This window comes from Phascolarctos cinereus, unplaced genomic scaffold, assembly GCF_003287225.1.
Source record: "Phascolarctos cinereus isolate Bilbo 61053 unplaced genomic scaffold, phaCin_HiC Scaffold_2;HRSCAF=192, whole genome shotgun sequence".
In the NCBI taxonomy this organism is placed as follows: Eukaryota; Metazoa; Chordata; class Mammalia; order Diprotodontia; family Phascolarctidae; genus Phascolarctos; species Phascolarctos cinereus.
Window position 1 is genome coordinate 403,064,036 of NW_027555625.1, and position 20,403 is coordinate 403,084,438.

The following is a 20,403-nucleotide window of genomic DNA, read 5'->3' on the forward strand; positions in this document are numbered from 1 at the left end:
ACATGCATATGTACACACACATACATACACACACATGTGCTCTGGCCCAGTATACCAGTACCAACCAGTCTGACTACATCTGCCCCATCAAGGTTCCGGGGATAACTGAAGGGTAGTAGGTAGTTTCTTCTCATTCCTTCATCTTGAGCCTACACCAGTTTTCTCTCTCTTTGGGGCCAGTGACCAGTGCTCTAGTTTTATTTATCCACTTCACACTGATTAACTTTTACGAAGGGATGTTTATTTCAAAGATAAAACAAGAACGAGAGTGCGAATGTTTCTCCCCAAACCTGGGGGGCGCACACTCTCCCCACCTCACCTCAGTCTTTAGGGAGTGAGTCTGGATTTAGCAGTTTCTACCTAGCATTAGCTCCACCAACTTCATGTTCAGATGACTGCTTGTCTCAGCTACCCGTGCATGATCGTTCCTCATAGTAATGTTTAGCATTGACATGGTGCTCCAGGGTTTGCAAAGCATTTTACAAATGTTCTCTCATTTTATCCTCACAACAACCCTGTGAGGTAGGCTATTGTTATCTCCATTTTAAAGATGAGGAAACTAAGGCACAGCAGAAATTAAATGACTTGCCTAGGGTAACACAGCTAGTGAGAGTCTGAGATCAGACCTGAGCACAGGTCTTTCTGATTCCAGGTCCAGCATTCTACTTACTGTGTCATCTATGTGTGTGATGCAGTGAGCAGAGTACTGGACCTGGAGTCCAGCTTCAGAAGTGGCTCCTGGTGGTCACTCCTTGCTTCTCAGGGCATCAATGCTGGGATGGCAATAACATCCAGACCCTGGGATGCTGTTCTCTTGACTTTTCAAAATCTACAAAATCAGTCTCAAACCCCTTCATTTAAAATAGAAAAGAACATAATGCACAAGCAAGGAGACTGACCATCTATCAGCCTCATCAGGGAGAAGGTCCCAGGCCATTCTCCTTACAAGTGTCAAACTCAGAAAAGAGGCCATTACACCATGCCTAAAGATCCCAATAGGCTGCATATGGACCTAGAAAACCACATATTAACATTATTTGTTTCTTAAACATTCTGGTGCACTGAGCCAATTGGCTGCGTGTTTGACACCTCTACCTTACAGCATTGTCTCTCTCTCTCTCTCTCTCTTTTTTTTTTTTTTGCAAGGCAACTAGAGTTAAGTGACTTGCCCAGAGCCACACAGCTGGTAAGTGTTATGTGTCTGAGGCCAAATTTGAACTCGGGTCTTCCTGAATCCAGGGCTGGTGTGCCACCTAGCTGCCCCTACAGCATTGTCTCTTGACAAATGCTGTTGGTCAAGAGTGAAACCAAGATCAGGTAGCTAAAAAGCAAAAAATATTCAGTCAAGGCTCAAGTCACTAGAGCCGTTTCTAAGACATCCCCATTTCTGACCACATAACCAATCAGAAAGGCTTCTTATAAATATGCGGTTAGCAACTGGATCCAGTCACAGAATGCCTATGCATAATCAAGTCTCTCCTAGAGGTTTTCGTTACACATCATTACAACTCCCTTGGAAGTAAGTTCTCCAAGTCCTTTACTTGAGGAGACAGGGTTGGAAGTGTTCTGCATATATGCCAGTTCGATTACATATAATATTAGCAGCTCCCACTTACAAAGTACTTTAAAGTTTACTAAGCACTTTGCTAGTAAGAAGTCTCCAATAGTGAGTGCTGGACTTAAAGAGTGAGGTTAGGTAGGACCTGGGCTCAGAATTTACCTCTGACACATAATAGCCATGTAGCATTGCACAAGTCATTCTCACCAAACCTACACTGCAACCTCAGAGGGTTGGGAAGATCACAAGATGATATCTCATAAATCAGATGTCACCTATTTCTCTTTATTCCTAGTATTCAAGGTTGAAATTGGTATGGCTGGAAACTTGGGAACAACAGAGAAAAGGAGAAGTCTGCCATTAGCTCTTAAGAGGTCAATCATGCAGCCCCTCCTTAACCCAACCTGAACTCAGTAAAAGCTTCCCACCCTAGAATCCCGTGGTACTAGTTCTAGGGGTGAGGAACCTGTAGTCTCAAGCCCATGTGGGGCCCTCTAGGTCCTCAAGGGCAGCCCTTTGACTGAATTCAAACTTCACAGAACAAATACCCTTAATAAAAGGATCTGTTTTGTCCCTCAGTCAGACCTAGACTGTACTAATACAGTACTCAAGTCCTTCAGTAATTTTTAACTTTCAGTACTTAGACTTCAAGACAAAGATCAGTTCCTCCCAAAGTGAAACAGAAAGTTGCCACTCCCTAGAATCCATATATATATATATATAATTTCCATCTCTTCTGAAGCTGTCTTACTCAGTCGAGGAAAGAAGATTCAAGTTGACTTGATCCCACGGCCCCTCAGGTAGGTACCGCCTTGGGACAAGGGCGGGGGGCATTAGAAGTGTGATTACTCTAGTCTCTAACTGAATGGGTGGACGGAGAGGGGGACCTGGAGGAAATTATCCTCACTACCAAAAGAAAAGAGGAGAAGAAAGGAAAGAGAAGGGGGAGCAGGGAAGTAGAAGACCCATTAAAGGCCCTGACTCAGTCCCAACTCTTGCTGGTCTGGGAGATTCCCTGGGAGACTTGGGTGGCAGAGTAGAAAGAATCAGTGGCTTTGGATGTGATGTAAGAAAAAACTTCCCAACAATAAGAGGGATCCAAAATTTGAATGGGTTGGGGGAGGAGGAAGGTTCGCCATACACGTGATGGGGTGTGCGGCGGAGGGACGTCTGCGTTGGGAGTGATTCAAGGGGAAGGGGAATGAAGGGGGGAAGTGGGAGTGAGGCGGGGCCCAAGACTGACGCTGGGGCTCGGGGGGGGGGGTGATGCAGGGAGACAGGAAGGAGGAGGGGGTCGGGGATGGGGGACGAGGCTGCGGAGCAGAGGTGAGGGGGGCACGGGGGAAGGGGTCTCCTAGGATCCCTCTGTACAGGTTTTCAAGCAGAAGGGGGCGAGCCACTGGGGGACGGCTGGAGAGCTGTCGCTCGGCCTCGCCGGCCCCGGGCTCGCTCTCCCCGCTGCCCCCCCGCGGCCGGTCCGCGCAGGCTCGGGGGTCGGGCTGGTCAGGTAACAGAGAGGTGGGGTCCGGCCCGCTCCTCGCTCTCTGGGGCACGTGGGCGAGCCACGGCCCCTGCTCGGGCCTCAGATTCCTAGCCTGGGAGGCCCCACGAGCTGCCACCCGCGTGATCCGGGACAGCTCCTCCCAGTCTCCGTTTAAAACTATTGGCAATGGAGTTGCGGGCGCTTCATGGATAGGCAAGTGAAGAGATGCGGGAAAGAGCCCTAGGCCGGAGCAAAGCCCACTCCGCAGCCTTTGTCCTCCTTCCGCCCAAGCCCCCCGCGTCCCGCCAGGGCCCCACTAGGGGGCAGCAGAGACCCGGGACACGCCGCCCACAGCCATTCCCGAGACCGCTTCCGGGAGAAGGCGGGATTTCCGGTTCCCGACGGGGCCGGCGACTCACTTCCGTTTCCGGCCACAAGGCGAGTGAGGTGCTGGCGAGAGGATGGAGGGTCTGGTTGCTCAGTGCTCGGCGCGGCTCTTGCAGCAGGTCAGGCTCGGGCTCAAGTGGGGCGGAGGAGGGGGAGGACGACGTGGCCAAGGAAGTTAGCCCGGCCTCGGAGTTGGACGCGACCGGCCCGGGGCTGCCCCGGAGGAGCCGGACCGAGACTGGGCCGCGGGACAGGGGGAGGGTCCCCGAATGCTAGTGGGACGAGCGTGGAGGAAACGAGACCCTTCCTCCGCCGGTGGGGGGGGGGTTGGGGAAGAGAGGGGTGTGGACTTCTGGGAGAGCTCCGGGCCTTGGGTACTTGGGTATTTTCTTCCCGAGATCCCTCGTTCACAGTCGGTTCCAGGAGGCCTGGGCCTGGGTCCGGCCCGGGAGGGAGGACGCTGTTTTGGGGATGAGGACCTCCCTGAACATGTGAAGGTTCCCGGGAATTCCTCACATCCTCCGGACTCGTGTTCTCCGCTCCTGCGGAATCGGCCCATCTCCAGTTTTAGGTGTTAGAGTTGATTTAAAAAACACAACAACAGCTAGGTGCTGGGGAGGGGAGAGCCGGGGTGCGGAAATGGAGGTAATCCTGGGCGCGGGAGGGGCAGGGGCGCTCGGGTTTGTAGAGGAGAGCCTGCAAGGTCGGAAGGTACCCCGGGCTTGAGTCTGAGCCCGCTTCGTGTGGAAGAGAGGAGGACCAGTGATGAGTTCCAGCGTTGTGGAAAACCCTAAAGTTGAACTCTCGGAATAGTAGACTAGCACGGAGGAGAAATGAAGCCGTCGTGGTCTGAGCCCCGCCACACCCGTATTTTGTGGATGCTTTGATGGACCTGGCTTCCTCCATGTGGGAGCGCTCAATATGGACTCCTGTGTGCAGATCGGAGCTGGTCGGACTATGCTTATGGCCATATGTGATCCGAGTGGAGCCCAACGCGCTATACTGAGGAGCTTCCTTACAAAGTTCATTTTAACTATAATTCGTCAGAAAAGTAGCCCAAAGAAGGAAAATCACCAAAAGCCAGTGAAGAAGGGTGGGGGAGAGATGGTGCCATGCTTCTGTCGGAGCTAGAGAATTTGGGGGCTGATTCTATGCGTATGAATCTAAGCTGTTAGCTCTCACCAGCAACTTTCTTCCGTTTTGGTTAGGTCATTGTCCGTCTACTTTTGAGTTGTGCCCCCCCAAAAACAAGATAACTTTGTCCTAGCATGTCTAATCTGAATATAAACAAAGAATAAAATCATTAGACTAAAATAGCTGATAAAGTTGTTCTGAAGATCTTGCCCTTTTTTTTCTTTCCTAGGAGAAAGAGATTAAGTTTCTGACTGCTGAAATTGACAGATTGAAAAACTTTGGATGTATAGGAGTTTCTCCTAGTTTGGAGCAGTTACGTGAAGAAAATTCAAAACTTAAGTATCGCCTGAACGTGCTCCAAAAGGTGAGTAAGCCCCTGCTCTGTCCATAGGTTCAGGGGCTTATTCGGAGTTCTGCGCTGTAAGATTCATAAAGGATTTCGGAAGCACAACAGACGGCGTTTGGAAAGGAGAGGAACAAGATGTCTCCTTTTCTCCGGCAGTCTTAACAAGTTACTACTGGTGTCCTCGTTATGCAAACAAAGCAAAAGCTGACTTTGTCTCATGCTTAGTGTCTTTGTATGGTTCTTTGAAGTGTCTCATTAAAATGTTTTTGTCAGCTGAGCCAGGTGTAGCAATGGTATAATTACTGACTTGAATACATTTTTTAAAAGCACGTTTAAGATTGAATTAAGATAACAATAGGCTTAAGCCTTCAAGTACCAGGTAATTTATTGGACTTGAATCATAGGAGGTACCAGTGAGAGAGGGTACTTCCTCCAAACTCAGTCCCAGGCACTGATTACAGTTCCAGTGCCTTAGAGCCAGTTCTAAAATAAAGGTATACTTATATATAGTTATAAGTTACATACGGTTCTAAAAATGAAGTTATCCAATACTGTTGGGAGTCAAGAGATCTGCTTTTTGGTCCCAACTCTGTGACTTAGCTATACCTATGTGACATTAGGCAGTTCATTTGAGGCTTCAAAGATTTCTTCATCTGTAGGAGAGGCAGCTAGGTATCACAGAGCATAGAGCACTGCACCTGGAATGAGGAAGACCTGAGTTCCAATTCTGCCGCAAACATTTGTTAGCTGTGAAGATAAAATGAGATATTTGTAAAGCACTTTACAAACCTTAAGGAGCTATATAAATGCTAGCTATTTTTGCAATGAAGAATTTTGACTAGATTAACTGTAAGATCATCTTCCTGCTTTAGGTATTCCAAGATATCATAATAACAACTGATGTTATTTGGCACATTAAAGTTCACAAAACACTTTTACGTATACTTTCATTTGAACCTCACAACTTTGTGAGATGAGTGCTGCAGGTAGTATCCCTAATTTCCAAATGAAATGTCCATATTCTAACAGCTTTTCTACAAATATTTTTATAATATATGAAATATATTTCCCTGGAAGTGGTAAGTATCCCTTTTTTTTTCCAGAGATTGTCACTTTCCCATGGTCATACATCTCAGTGTCATAAGCGGGTCCTGAGTGTTTCTGACACCAAATCCACCCACTCTATTTCCATGCCTTCAGTGTGACTAATGGTCCTAATTCATAGTTATCAGTTTATTGGAACAAATTTCGTAATGGCAGTTAGGACAGGGAACATTAAAAGAATTTGCATACCAGAGTTTTATCTAATTTAAGCCTTTAAAATAAACATTACTTTCTTTATTCTGAATTATGGTCTTTTAGTCCTGGGGAGGAACTCAAGCCTTCCAGAGGGTGATCTCACTTAAGTTATTGCTTTCCTGGGGAATGTGAATTGCTTCAAGAGTAGTTGCCATTACCCCAGCAGAAGGTCCTTACAGGTTTAGTTATCTTTTTTTTTCTTCAAATGTAACGAAAGGAAAAATAAATTAGTATTTGACATAGGATAAGAAGAATCCCAAGGTCAAGTAAAAAACATTTCCTAGTCATCCAAAATCCAATTATAGGTCAAGTCTACATAAGTCTTGCATCAAGGCATAATGAGGGCCTATAGTATATACTTACCTGCTTAGGCCCTGCTTAGTCCACACCCTTCAAAAGCACTAATGGTTTGTTTTAAATGAAAGAAAACTAGAAACTCTCAGAAAAGAAATGTGGCCCTTAAGGATAGATACCCCGTGGTATAACCAATGATTAGTAAAGAGGAGGCTTTGACACCCTTTGATGTGCTCTGGAAAGAGTAGAAAGTACACACCAGCACCCTGAACAAAAAGCAGGAGATGACAAGCGTGCATCTTCTTTAACTTTTTTATTACAAGAGTAGGTTAGGTGAGGCGTTTATGCACAAATAGCCAATACAAAAGTAAAAGGCATTGATAAAAAACTTCCTCCATTGGTCAAAACCTTAGAAAATAAAACAATCATTCCAGGTTAAGTGGAAAATACATTTTAATTGGAATATTTGGGAAATAAATGCGTAACTGTGACAAAAGAGTTAATGTTGAAAGCTTAATGAACAGACATTTTTGTGATTTTTGCCTTGTTTTGAGAGAGATCATTTCTCTGACACTAAGTGAAATATTAGAAGCCTTTAATTGTGCTAGATTTGTTTAGATTTGGTAGAACAGCTTGCAGAGAAAATGAAAAATCATTAAAGGGCTAGCTGAAGAATTATCCGTTTTCTAACAGCTTTTCTGCAGATATTTTTATAATCTGTGAAACAGTCTATTCCTTAAAGTGACAGATTTATTTTCATTCTTATATTAAACTCATAAATTGACCGAGTTGTGGAGTAGACAAAGCATCTAGTAACTGCCTACCCTTCCTATCAACTGCTCCTTTGTTTTGCTACTAGTGACCTGCCTTTTCCCCCACAACACACACGCTAGTCCTGTTCCTCCTAATATTAGCTAACAGAATATTTAAAGCATAAAAGGAGACTACTCCCAGCTGCCCTCACATAACATGAACCTGAATTGTTTGGTGCAGACTGGGGGAAAAAAATGAGGTTCTGCAGAAGGCCTGTACAGCTACACTAGCACTCCTGCCCCCATAGAGGAGCCGGTAAGGTAAGCCTGCTTCAGAAAGATTTTCAACACAATTTAAAATGAGGAGGGCAAGCCATGGGCAAATCCCCGCTTGTTACCAGGTTTTCTTAAACACCACATAAATCAGAAAGTAAGGTATGCCAGGTTTTAAAATCCTACACAACCCATTTGTAAATACTAGCCAAGTTCTAATTACAGTATCAGAAGACCTAAGTAAATGATTTTCTAATAAAATGCTAGAAAGACTCAAAGAGACCCTGTATCAGTTAATGTCTTAGAGCTAAAAAGGCTTAGCTAAATTGTCTGGTTTAGATGAAGCATGTTGTTTACTAAATCTAGGGAAAAGAAGGCAGTAACATATAATAGATTGTGTCTCCCTTCTCCAGCCCTTTTACAAAATACTTTTCCTGGTTGGCTTCCATCTCTTGTTAGCTTGACCCTATTTTTTAGAAGTGCTTTTTTCATCAATCCATTTTAAGTTGTGTCCCAAAAAAGTGTAACTTTTTATAACATAGTAGTAAGCAAGCCTCTTTAGGCAGCTAGGTGGTGCAATGGATAGGATACTGGGCCAGGAGCCAGACTCATCTTCATGAGTTTAGATCTGGCCTCAAACACTAGCTGTGTCACTCTATGCAAGTCACTTAACCCTGTTTACCTCAGTTCCTCATCTATAAAATGAGCTGGAGTAGGAAATGGCAGACCACTCTAGTGTCTTTGCCAAGAAAACCCCAAATGGAATCATAGAGAGTAGGATATGACTGAAAAAAATCACTCAGCAAGAAAATGAAAGTATGCCTCTTTCCGTGAGTGAGTTTTACATTTCAGTCACTAAAGCACCTAGTTCATGAAACTGTCCCAATTTGACCTTTCTTGACTGTAATCTATATTAGTATTTACTTTTTCTTCCACTTTTTTCATATCATATTCAGTTGGGCTTAACAAATAAATAATAGCTAGGATTTAAGAGGGCCTTTTAGGGTTTGCAAAGTGTTAATCCTCAAAACAACCCTATGAGGTGTTATTTCCATTTTTCAGCTAAGGAAATATTTCGTCTCAGAGAGATTAAATGACTTGTGGTCACAGAGTTATTAGAAGTCAGAGGGAAGATTCAAACACTGGTCTTCCTTACTTGAAGTGCAGGACTTTATGCACTGTCAGGTAGCTTGTCTTATGCTAGGTGCTGTGAGGGCTACAAAAGACAATCCTTTGTCCTTAATGAACATGTGATTACTAGGTAATTTTGTTGGGAAAAAAGATTTAAATGTATGAAACAGTTGGGAACATTATGAATGTTTTATAATCTGTATAAGGGTAGCTTACATTTTAATAGTATTTTGAGGTTTACAGAATGCTTTAAAATGCAGTACAGGCCAAAGTTCTATGGCATATTTACCCAATTTATATTAAGTTCAGTGTCCTAAGGCATGTCTTAATCAGCTTTGTTATTTCTATTGCATTCTCCATTAAACTGTAAATAGGAATTATAACTTTTATTTAATAGATCACTAACCATTGCTCAACAAATGTTGTTTAAATGTGGAACTATGTCCAAAGGGCTATAAAACTGCATACTCTGACCCAGCAATGGTATTACTAGGTCTACATCTCAAGGACATCAGAGAAAAAGGAAAAGAACCCATATATACAAAAATATCTATGCAGCTCTTCTTATAGTAATTCAAAATTGAAAACTGAAGGGATGCCATCACCTGGGGAATGGCAGAATAGATTATGGTATATGAATATGATGGAATGCTGTTTTTTTGTAAGAAATCATGAAGAGGATGGTTTCAGAAAAACCTGGGAAGACCCATATAAACTGATGCAAAGTGAAGTGAGTAGAGCTAGGACAGTCTGCACAATAGCAGTAATATTGTAAGAATAATTAACTGTGAAAGACAGCAATTCTGATCAATGCAGTGAACCACCACAAATCCAAAGAACTCATGGTATAAAATGCTCTCCACCTACAGATTGAGAACTAATGGTCTCAGGGTGCAGGATTAAGAATTTTTTTCCTTTCATTATTTTTCTTTATTTTTTTTCCCCTAGAACATGGCTAATACAGAAATGTTTGGTATTATTCTATATGTATAATGGCTGTCTTAGTTTTTGCTTTCTCAAGGGTTGGGGAAAGAGGGAGGTAGAGAATGTGAAACTAAAAATAAAATTTAAATTAAAAAATATTGTTTACTAAAGTTTTTTTTTAAAGCAGTCCTCTAAGACAACTTCATCTGCCTTTTCTTCCTATTCACAGATAAGTTTTGAGAATGTAATTCCTTATATCAGTATTTCCTCACTGGCTTTGTAGCAAACAGAGTAAAGTGGCTAAGAAAAGAAACAAGAGAATCTAGTTTAGACAGCTTTTTGTGTTGTGTCTAAAGTCTTCATCTGAGAGTCTAGCTCAGACAACAAAACTGGGAGTAAAAGTAGTAGTATTAACTAATAGGGGGGTCCAAACCATGTGCAGTATGGAGATTGTGAAGCTTCCTTTCATTCCCTACCCCAATTTGTTATTTTGGCAAAGAGTTCATACTTGCTCTGTCTTGGCAATTCAATAATATTTTTCTATGCTAATTTTTTTTTCCTTTTCTAGCATTTGATGAGTTATTTATGCATAATCTTGCATCACAGTTTTCACTCCAACTGGGAATTGCGGGAAATTAAAATTTGAGATACTACTGTATTCCATTAAGTTTTAATCAGGCTTAATCTTGTTACTTTTCTCCCTCTCATTAGGTGAGTTTAAACTTCTTGAGCCTGCGACTTTAGTTCCCTGTTTCTCTCTTGTAAGTCACCCACCATCCCCTTTTAGGAGAAACTTACTTAAGATAAAGGTCAAGTGTATTCCATGAAGCACTGATACCAGATATTTCAGGAAATCTAAGTTGTTGCTGTGAAAATTCCCCATGCCCTGTGCACAATCCCCATTCTCTAATTCTAGCCACTTGGTACCTAGATAACACCTGCATTGCTAATAATAGATTGTGTCACTTTACTGTAAAAGAAGTGCCTTGACTGTTCAGGTGAGTCCATAGGAGCCTTGGACCCCATTTATTGGCACTTGCTGTCTTTGCTAATAAATTGATTGTGCTCAGAAGTTTATTGCCTCAGTTCTCTTATTCATAGATTTCAGTCATGACAATTGGCAAGCCAGCCAGGAGGCTGAACGATAGCACTCCTGGCTCCTCTTCTCTGAGAAACCCCCTAGAGCATTCCAGTAGGTCTGACTCCTTCTCGGCCTCAATCCTAATTCATCAAGCTTAAGTAAGTCCTAAGTGGGAGAATCCCACCAGCAGGACTTAAGGTAAAATGATTTTCCCTGCCCCGGATGCTGGGAATCCCTTCCTTAGGAATAAATGGCTGCTTGTGCTGGCACTGCAACTTGTAGCAGCCTACCTGAGGCTTTCCTGAGCATGGTGCTGTAATACAACTTCGATAGGAAGGGGTACGCTTTAGGACTGCCAGGAGGGACACCTTATTAGGGCCTCTCTGGGCTTCATTTAGACATTTAGTCTCCCTGATCTGGTCCAAAGAAGAGACTTTGAATTATTAAAGGCTTTAAGATTACAGTTAGTAAAATTGTGTGTGCTGACTTTTTTTGCTTAGTCTAAAAGAAGGAGAAAAACAGTAACTGTTAAAACAGATTCTGGAAATTTGAAGAATCAGGTTAAGCACCTGTATTTTCTCTCCTCTTCACTAGAAGGCAATAGAGGGATTCTGTTATAAACAGATCTGAAGGTATGTTGAAGTGATTCAACAAGACTTAATTGTCTAGGGCAAAGTAGTATGGTATTATAACCTAATTACAGACTAAAATTGTGACAAATCTCATTTCTCTGCTATGAATTTCCAAATCATGGTTTCAGTGTGTTTATAAATGTTGAAATATTTTGGTGAGTTTTGTTTTAAGGAAAACTAAGACTAAAACTGAAAGTAAATGGAAACAGCACTTAGACTTTTTTTCACTCTTTCCCTAGAAAGTGAAAGATTATAGCATAGTGCAAGGAAGGAAGGTGATTTCACTGATTAGAAGGCAGCTCAAAGTTTAAATTTATGTGGTACTTGAGAAGAACTGCTTACCATTAACTCTTTATTGACCATGAAAAGAGAGAAGCTTGTCTAAATCAGGAAGCAATTTAAAAATAAGTAAAATTTAATTTAGAATCATATTTGTTTTATCATGATATTTGCTTTTGGTCAGCCTAAGCAATTAAGTATTGTGAGTGATAGATACAACCTTACAAGTAATTGGAATGAATTACAAGTTTGTAAGGCTGTTAAAAACCTAAAAAGGTGACAGTCTTGCAATTAATTGGTTTTGTATAATAAAACTTGCACTAAATTATAAAGTGGAAAGATCAGTGGGACAAATATTAATTCTACAAATAGTCTGGGATACGATTGGGACGAAAATTTAAAGATTTTTAAAAGTAAAATTTGTAGTATAAATTATTTGGGTGTACATACCTACACTCTGTCCTTGAAAGGGTGAATCACTACCTTTAGGGTCTCCCAAGAATCAAGATGTGTACTTTACCCACCCTTTTAAAGCGTTTAGAGGGACTAGATCAAGAAAACAAAAGGGAATGATTTAGTTCATTGGATGATTTTTGAGCTAAGTGAAGTGGGCCCTTGAAATCTGAAATTTTAACAGTAAGTGGCCTTTGGGAAATTCAAGGTTCCAAATATAACCATTTGAGATTGTAAACCCGAACTTGATTTGATTGAAATTTTGTCCTGAAACTAAAATGTGTGGTCTCATTTACAGTGAGATGTGTTCTCCTATTGGAATATTGTCTCCTTTACAGATTAGGAAACTGAGGTGTGGTAAATCTGTTTACCTCAGTTTCCGTAATCTGTAAAGGGGATAATAATAATAGCACGAACTTCCCAGAGTTGTTCAGAGGATCATATAATTGTGAAATGCTTGTCATAGTATCTGACTTGTTCAGAGGGTGAACAGTGCAATATTCAAACCTTTTCAGAATTCAGTTGGACAGAGTGTTTCTTTGGTAATGTTCTATTGTTTAAAGATTGCTTTTCTAAGTTTGCATTATCATTTAACTAAGATTTCATTCTTTCCTTACAGAAAAATTTCACTCTTAACCACCTAACTGCCATGTAATGTTAACTAGCAAATTATTGTGCTAATACATTTAAGAAATTAAAAATAACTGAAAATTCAAAGTCTAAACATTTAAAGTATTTCAGAAGACTGAAATCTGTACCTCTTTAAATTAAGCTTAATTAGGAAAAAACCTACTATGTTGTAAGCTGTAATGTTAAGAAAGTAGTCTGTATTGTTCTTGAATACAATCACTATAGAATGCCAAGGGTGATTTTCTACATGAATATTTTGAAAGTGTACTCAACTGACTTAATAACTGATAATAAGTTTTGTTTCATGTTTTAAATACATGACGTTGTGGATGTGAAAAAAATGTTTCTTTTATTGTGAAATTTGGGGAAATAGTGTGTCAGATACAATGTTAAATTCTAAATTGAATTGTTAAAAGGATGTGGTCAAAGTGTTTGAAAACAAATATTTAATGAGGTATATTTTGCTTTAAATTGAAAAATAATCATGATCATAATGACTCACTGTTGGGAGAAAGTAGTAAAATCCTCTTAAACCAATCCATGTCTATGAAGGACTTTTTACATGGGTGAGGTCATAAGATCTGATCAGCCCTTCTGACAGCATGATTTGAAACCCTGAAGTTCTACAGTTTCAGAAACAAGGACCTCTCCCAGACAAAGTGGAAACATTTACAAATTTAGCTAATAGTAGAAAAAGAATTTCAAATAGGATTTTGACTGCCACTTCTGAAAATTATAAAGATTATAATCTGTTAATACATAAGATGTAGCTTAAATATTTATTCTTAGGACTGGAAATTTAAAGTAGCTAAGAATTTTTTAAGGGTTTTGAGCCTATTCACTGTATGTGTAAAACTCTAGAATATACTTAATCTTATTTTGTAAATGAGGGATAAATGAAATATCCTTATTTATGCAACCTGAGAAATAATAATGTAGCCCTAAGCTGTGATTATGAATCTTTACTATCTGAGGTCACATTTTGTGGGACTATAATTTGATATTGTTCTGAGTTTTGATTTCAGGTATGAGTGTCTGAATTGAAACCACGAGTCCACTATTCAAGGGGGATGCTGTGTGCTGCCCCAAGAGAGCACAGTCTAAGAACTGCTACAGGTAGATGTCTGTGCCAGGGAAAAGTTGAGGGGACAACTTGACGTAGGCTAAGGCAGGATCCTCTTGACTCAGCTTCCCTATCGTGCAGTTTCCTTTCTGAACAGGAAATTTTCCCACCTGATAGTTATGAGCCTGGCTTTTGATACCCTGTGAATAATGTGGGACTTTATTATATGGTTGGCTGGTACATGTGACTCTTGCCTGGAATCAAACAGAACTGAAGGGAGTTTTTCCCTGTGGTTTATGTCAGGTCACTGCTTTTGAGGGGATAGTCTTGACAACATAATCATGTCCCTTTTTTATGCCCCTTTTTATAGCAAATTTTTGTAAACAGGGCAGGTGAATATGCTGTTGCAACACTAAATTTCTCAATTAATAGATTAATACTGAAACATCTAAGTTACTACAATAGTATATTATTCAGATTGCCTCAGTAAGATCTTTCATGCTTGCATCCTATTATAAGTGTTAGGGATCTTGCTGTTTTCAGTCTGAATTAATAGTTGCCTTAATATCCTGAGCAACTAATGAGTTCTTTGCTTTCCCACCCCCTTGCTAATAGTTGTATATTCATGTATAGGAATGAGTCCTTCAAGTATCTCATTCTTTCAATATATATACAAATAAATAATGCTATACATGATGATGTGAGGATAATATCCTCAAAAGGAGGAAATTAGATAAGAATGTAAAAGTCATCTAATTAAGTGGAGTAGTAAATTTTGAAAAAGCAGCAGAATCGGTCTGTTTTCTCTTGTTTCTAATAGGATCTATAGGCTCTGAGTATGTTTTAGTAACGAGTTCTCAAAATTGGATTAAGAATTTTATGTGTAAAATTACATTGATAATTGAAATTATTTTCCTGTTTTGAAGTCTCTGATAAGTTTAAGAGACAGAAGGACTCATTTTCCAAGTCAGGCTCTCCGAGAGTATACTAAATTATATTGAGCCTTATTACTGGAAGACTTCAGCAAACTACACTGAATAAACTTCATGAAGCAGGCATTGCAGGACAGACTGGGCCTTTGGACTTTTTGCTACACAACTTCTGCTTTGAAGATAATATTACATGAAGAATTTCTAGTTCACCAGTGGAACTCAATCCTGGGAAGGCCCATTCCAAGTATTGCTGACCACCCTGGGACATCAGGGACTCAGGATGAGAATTCTCACCATAATCCAACAGGTTATAGCAGAAATCCACCTGCTTAATGAAGATTCCCCCTGGTGGGGTCCTTCCTGGTTTTCTTGGTTATCTGGTAGAGGAGACATACTAGCTACTCTAATTAAATATGCTTTGGGTCACATTATTCTAGGTCTCATGATTGTTTTCTGGAATATATTGATTGTTGTGCCACTCGGTGCTTACAGTACCAAGAGTTTCTCAAAATTAATTAATTATGGATATTGCTAAGTGGCTTTGAAAATATAAATTTAACTTTTTTTTTATTCTGTAATTGTGACTTTGCCTTTAAAGATTTTGTAGGAATGATACAGGGTTCATTAGATATTGATGATTTTTATTCTACTTTGATTTATATCTTTGGTGACTATTTTATTTAGGGGATCCGTTGAAGAGGCACATCTTTTCAAAGGTTCGAAGGGGGAAATTGTGGGATATTAAGATTTGAGATACTACTGTATTTCATTAAGGCTTAGTCAGACTTAATCTTGTTTCTATTCTGCCTCTCATTATGTGAGTTTAAACTTCTTGAGCCTGTGACTTTAGTTCCCTATTTCCCTCTTTTAAGTTGCCTTCCACCTACTTTTAGGAGAACTTAAGACAAAGGTCAAATATATTCCATGAAACATTGATGTCATATATTCCAGGAAATCTGAGTTGTTGCTGTGAAGACTCCCCACGTGCTATACACAATCCCCATTCTCTGATTCTAGCCAGTTGTAACTAGATAACACCCACATTATTGATCACAGATTGTGGTGCTTCACCGTAAAAGAAATCCTTTGACTGTCAGGTGGGGTTCTTGGTTGCTGGGGAGCCTTGGACTCCATTCATTAGTAATTGCTAATTTTGCTAATAAATTGATTGTGCTCAGAAGTTTATTGTCTTTTCTCTTATTCACAGATTTCAGCACGACAGTCAATCCCAGTTCGCGGTTCCATAATTTCTAGAACCTGTGATTAAGTGGCTGTATATATAAAACTGCATGGCTTCTCACAATGCCAGATGTACCGCCACCGGCCCTCTAATTTATGCTGTCTTTTTAATTTTTTCCGTAACATTAATTCCTTAACACTCTGTGAACGTTGTGTGAGCCTGTATTTGGGCACATGTTGCACTTCACTGGTGATTTATATTTCTCTTTCCACAGAGTCTTCAAGCAGAAAGAAATAGACCAACTAAAAGCATGGTTAACATCAATAGCCGCCTGCAAGAACTCTTTGCTTGTGCTATTAAGGCTGCTTATCCAGATTTGGAAAATCCCCCCTTGGTAGTCACGCCAAGTCAGCAACCAAGATTCGGGGATTACCAGTGTAACAGTGCTATGGGCCTTACAAAGGTACTGTGTTAACAATGAGGTATTCGGGGATATTTAAATCTTGGAAAAGAACGTAGGTCCTGTGAACAGAAGACTGCAGTGTTTGCAGTAGCAGACTGTCCTTGAGTTACAAGTTTGTCCCATTCATCAAAAGTGTATCTTTTCCCAACACCTGGTACAGTGCCTGGCCCATAGTAGGTACTTAACTAAATAAATGCTTATTGATTGAATAGGATTTCCCCCCCCCCAAATACTGAAGGACTTGATTTCTTAAAGAAATAGCTTAATGATTTAGGCCTGTGGCTTGTTTACTCCATCAACAGCCAATATATTTGCCACAATAAATTTATGTTTCCCTTTATTAAGAATCTTTATTGCTTTTCCTCACAGTACAGTGAGCAGCTGTGGGATATATGAACTTAATACTTTTTATTTGGACACCCATCCATCCCTTATTAAGGAAATTGTGTCTGATACTGCTCTTCTCCCCCATTCTGTTTAGGAATAATGAACATATGAATATCGTAGCATAAAAATTTTAAACTGACCATCTGCCAGGTACTGATAGCTTCAAATATTTAACTTGTCATTGCTATTTAAATAAAATTGCTATGTGGCCTGGGTTATCCTGTGATAATTAAAATATTGGCCATAGATGATCCTTCAGATTTATTTTTTGGTTTTTTTCCCCTCCAAAGATTTAGCACAATTTATTGTTAAATGAGTTTTTCCTCAATTTTGGTAATTGCCATTAACCCTCCTCCCCCCACCCCTAGCTGCCTACCTTCTGTGCTAAATAATCAGATTCTTATCTAGTGAGTCTGGCATCTTTACCTGAATTGTATTCCATATTCTAGGTTAAAGTTTAATATTATAAAAGCACTATATTCTAATTATTGCCTAAATGTTTTAAGCTCTTGTATTCCATGATGACTTGAAAATTAGAGATATAAACAAAACAGATCTTTAGAACCTTAAAAATGTTATATTACTAAAGTAACAATAATAAATAAATTGTGTGTTCTATACATGTTCATTACCTCATTTGAAGTGGAGAAATTATGTGGTTTTGACACTTTAATTGTCCTCATGGTATTTCTTATATAAGCTGACCTTATAAAAAGAGGCTAGGCTTCACTGCTGCTGCTTTTTTGGCGGCACTTACATGAAAAGAAGCTTTTTATGTCAGGGTGTATCCTTGGATTTGTAAGAAATTTGCTCAGTTTTGTAGAGTATTAAGTTGCCTTGTATTGTTGTGTTGTAGATGCTGCTCAAAACCAAGGAAGAGAAAGTTAACCCAAGAGATATTGCAGAAAATATTGCCAAACACCTTCCAGACAATGAATGCATCGAAAAAGTTGAAATCGCTGGTCCTGGTATGATCATAATGTCATCCTTTTAAAGCAGAAGTATTGACACTTGATTTCCTTTTTGAAACCAGCAAGACAAGTTCAAATCCAGTTTTAGCGTAAAACATTGAGTAGTGATTTTAATAAAATGTGGTTAGTAAAAAGGGTCTCCTGATAGGAGATAGGAACCATTTGGCTATCAACTGGCCATATGATTTTAAGTTGGTTGTTTCAGCTTTCTGTGCTTATTTTCCTTACCAGTGAAACGAGGGATACATAATACTCATTTTGCTTCAGGTATGATAATAGTGGATAACTAGTGGATATTAAAGTATTTTTCAAAACATAAAGTAATATATGAGTGCAGGCTTTTAAAAATGTTATTGAATCATAGATTATGATGATATTGCCTATACTATAAATATGTAATGATACTGTGTTTTATCAGGATAATGTTTTGTTACACTCAGCAACATAGTTTGGTCATGGGTGAGAAACCTTGTTTTTATTGGATAATTTATACAGCAATTGATACACCATAGTTAACAAGAAATACTATTACTTTACATTCAGGGGACTTGGGTCCTTTAGAACTAGACTCTTTTTCTGTCATCACCAACTGGCAAGTTATCCAGCCTCTCAGAGCCTTAGTTTCCTCATTTGTAAAATGGAAAAATTGGAACAAGTGATCTGTAGTGCCCTTTACAGTTCTAAAATTCTTTAATTCAGAAACCCCAAGTGGTAGCTGTATTTATAGTTCATGGTTTGAAAGACCCTGACAGAAACAGTCAGGATGAAATCTTGAGTTTGCTGCTTACATGGTCTATATTTCTAGAAGCCATTCCAGGGAGAGCTGATGGTTTCTCAATAACAAAAAAACCTGTGGTCTTCATTTATTAAAGGGTGTTAGTTTTTAATAGAAATAAGTGTTTTTCTCAACTCTAGGTATTTTTGTTTTATTATTTGGAAAGAAAATATTTGGGTACCAAAACTGAGGCTCTGCAACTTGCTCTTTTTTTTTTTCTCACTATAAGGTTTTATTAATGTTCACCTAAGAAAAGATTTTGTATCCAAGCAATTGACTAATCTTTTGGTGAATGGAGTACAACCGCCTGCTCTTGGAGAAAGAAAGAAGGTACCTATGTGGATAGCATTTTTATATGGATGTACTGTTTTTCGTACACAGTAATAAAGAGCTGCCATCATAACTTGCTCTGCCTGGCATTTTTCTGCATTGAGGTTTCATCGTTTAAATTATTGTGATATGATTGTGAATGGAATGTAAAATCATTGTGGTCTTTCTTTTGGAATGTTCATGGTTCATCATGATCACAAGTACAATAGGGCAAATTTTATTAGAAGTAATTTGCTCTTTTATAAATTCCACATTTAGCAGTACTCTTAAAGGTTTATGTTTAAGGTCTAAAATAAGAGTTGACATTTTAGGTATTAAAAAAATAAACATCAGTGATCCTGTGGAAAGAATAAGGTGGTATGTCATGATATAGATTCCTTTCTGGGCTCTACCACTAACTAAATGTGAATGATATCATTTGCCAAACCCTTCTCCCAGGCTTCTTTTAACTATGAAGTGAGAAAATACAAAGGAAAAGTGCTTGAAAAAGTTAATGCTTAGCTCAGCTCAAGCTCTGCCTTTTACATGAAGCCCTTCCACTCTAGCTGTTTGTGCTTACCTTCTGTTCCCCCTCCCCATCACATCACTTTTATATATACTTACTTATGTATATATATGAGCTATATAAGTAGGTGTGTATGTATATATATGTATTTATGTGTGTGTGTGTATATGTGTGTATATATATATGTATGTATGTATGTATATACATATGAGCTACTTCAACAGAATGTAAGTTCCTTGAGGTCAGAGAGTTTTACTTTTATATCTCCCCAGTATCTTCCATAATATTCAACACTTAGTAAGTATTTAATAAATGTTGGCAATGTGAATTTTATGAAGAGGTTTATATGTATATTAATGAAATTAAGCTTTTCTGCACAGTAATTTCTCTGGATTTCTGTCCCAGGTTGTAGTCGATTTTTCTTCTCCAAACATAGCTAAAGAGATGCACGTAGGCCATCTTCGGTCAACAATCATAGGAGAGAGCATGTGCCGACTCTTTGAATTTGTGGGTTATGATGTACTCAGGTAAGTACCACATCCTTCATTTTTGATATTTCTGTTGAAAATTAGAGGTTTCATTTGACAATGGGGCTTGGTTTACACAACACCACTGAAAGTGCAGTTTCCATTCTCATTTGTCTGGAGCACCTTGAATCTCTTCTTTGCCACACACCCTGTATTTTGTCATACTCATCTGTGTACAGGTTGTCTGTCCTTCTAGTAGGATATAATTAGCTTCTTGATGGCAGAGACTCTTTGGTTCTTGTTTTCATATTCCAAGTACATATCATAGATTGTTCCACATGGTAGGCATTTAATTTTTTTTCCCTAAGTAGAATTAAATTGAATGAATGAATGAATGAATATCTCACTTGACCTTGGTTATTTGGGCCTACTTGAATTCCCTGAGCTATCTCTATCCAGGTTAGCTACATTATAGAGATAATGCATATCTTGTAAGTTTTGCCATTAACATTTCAGTATGATTTACTAGTTTAGTGATTGATTTAGTTGTTATAAAAGCCTCAGAGTTCTGTAACTTGAAATAGATTATTTAATTAACATGTCCATAACATGAAGAGGTAGCATGATGCAATAGAATGAATCCTAGATGGAAAGCCTGGGAATTCAACTTGAAA

The 20,403-nt window shown here is 39.3% G+C and overlaps 1 protein-coding gene across 1 annotated transcript in view; it reads left to right on the forward strand.

Moving 5' to 3' along the window:
• Positions 1 to 3,066: 3,066 nt before the first annotated feature.
• RARS1 (arginyl-tRNA synthetase 1) overlaps positions 3,067 to 20,403 on the forward strand; it is a 30,243-nt gene continuing 12,906 nt past the window's right edge. Inside the window, 6 exon segments of the mRNA XM_020992337.2 lie at positions 3,067 to 3,547; positions 4,792 to 4,926; positions 16,106 to 16,294; positions 17,538 to 17,649; positions 18,657 to 18,757; positions 19,668 to 19,789. Of these exon segments, the coding sequence (XP_020847996.1) occupies positions 3,503 to 3,547; positions 4,792 to 4,926; positions 16,106 to 16,294; positions 17,538 to 17,649; positions 18,657 to 18,757; positions 19,668 to 19,789 (704 nt within the window). The 5' untranslated portion in view covers positions 3,067 to 3,502.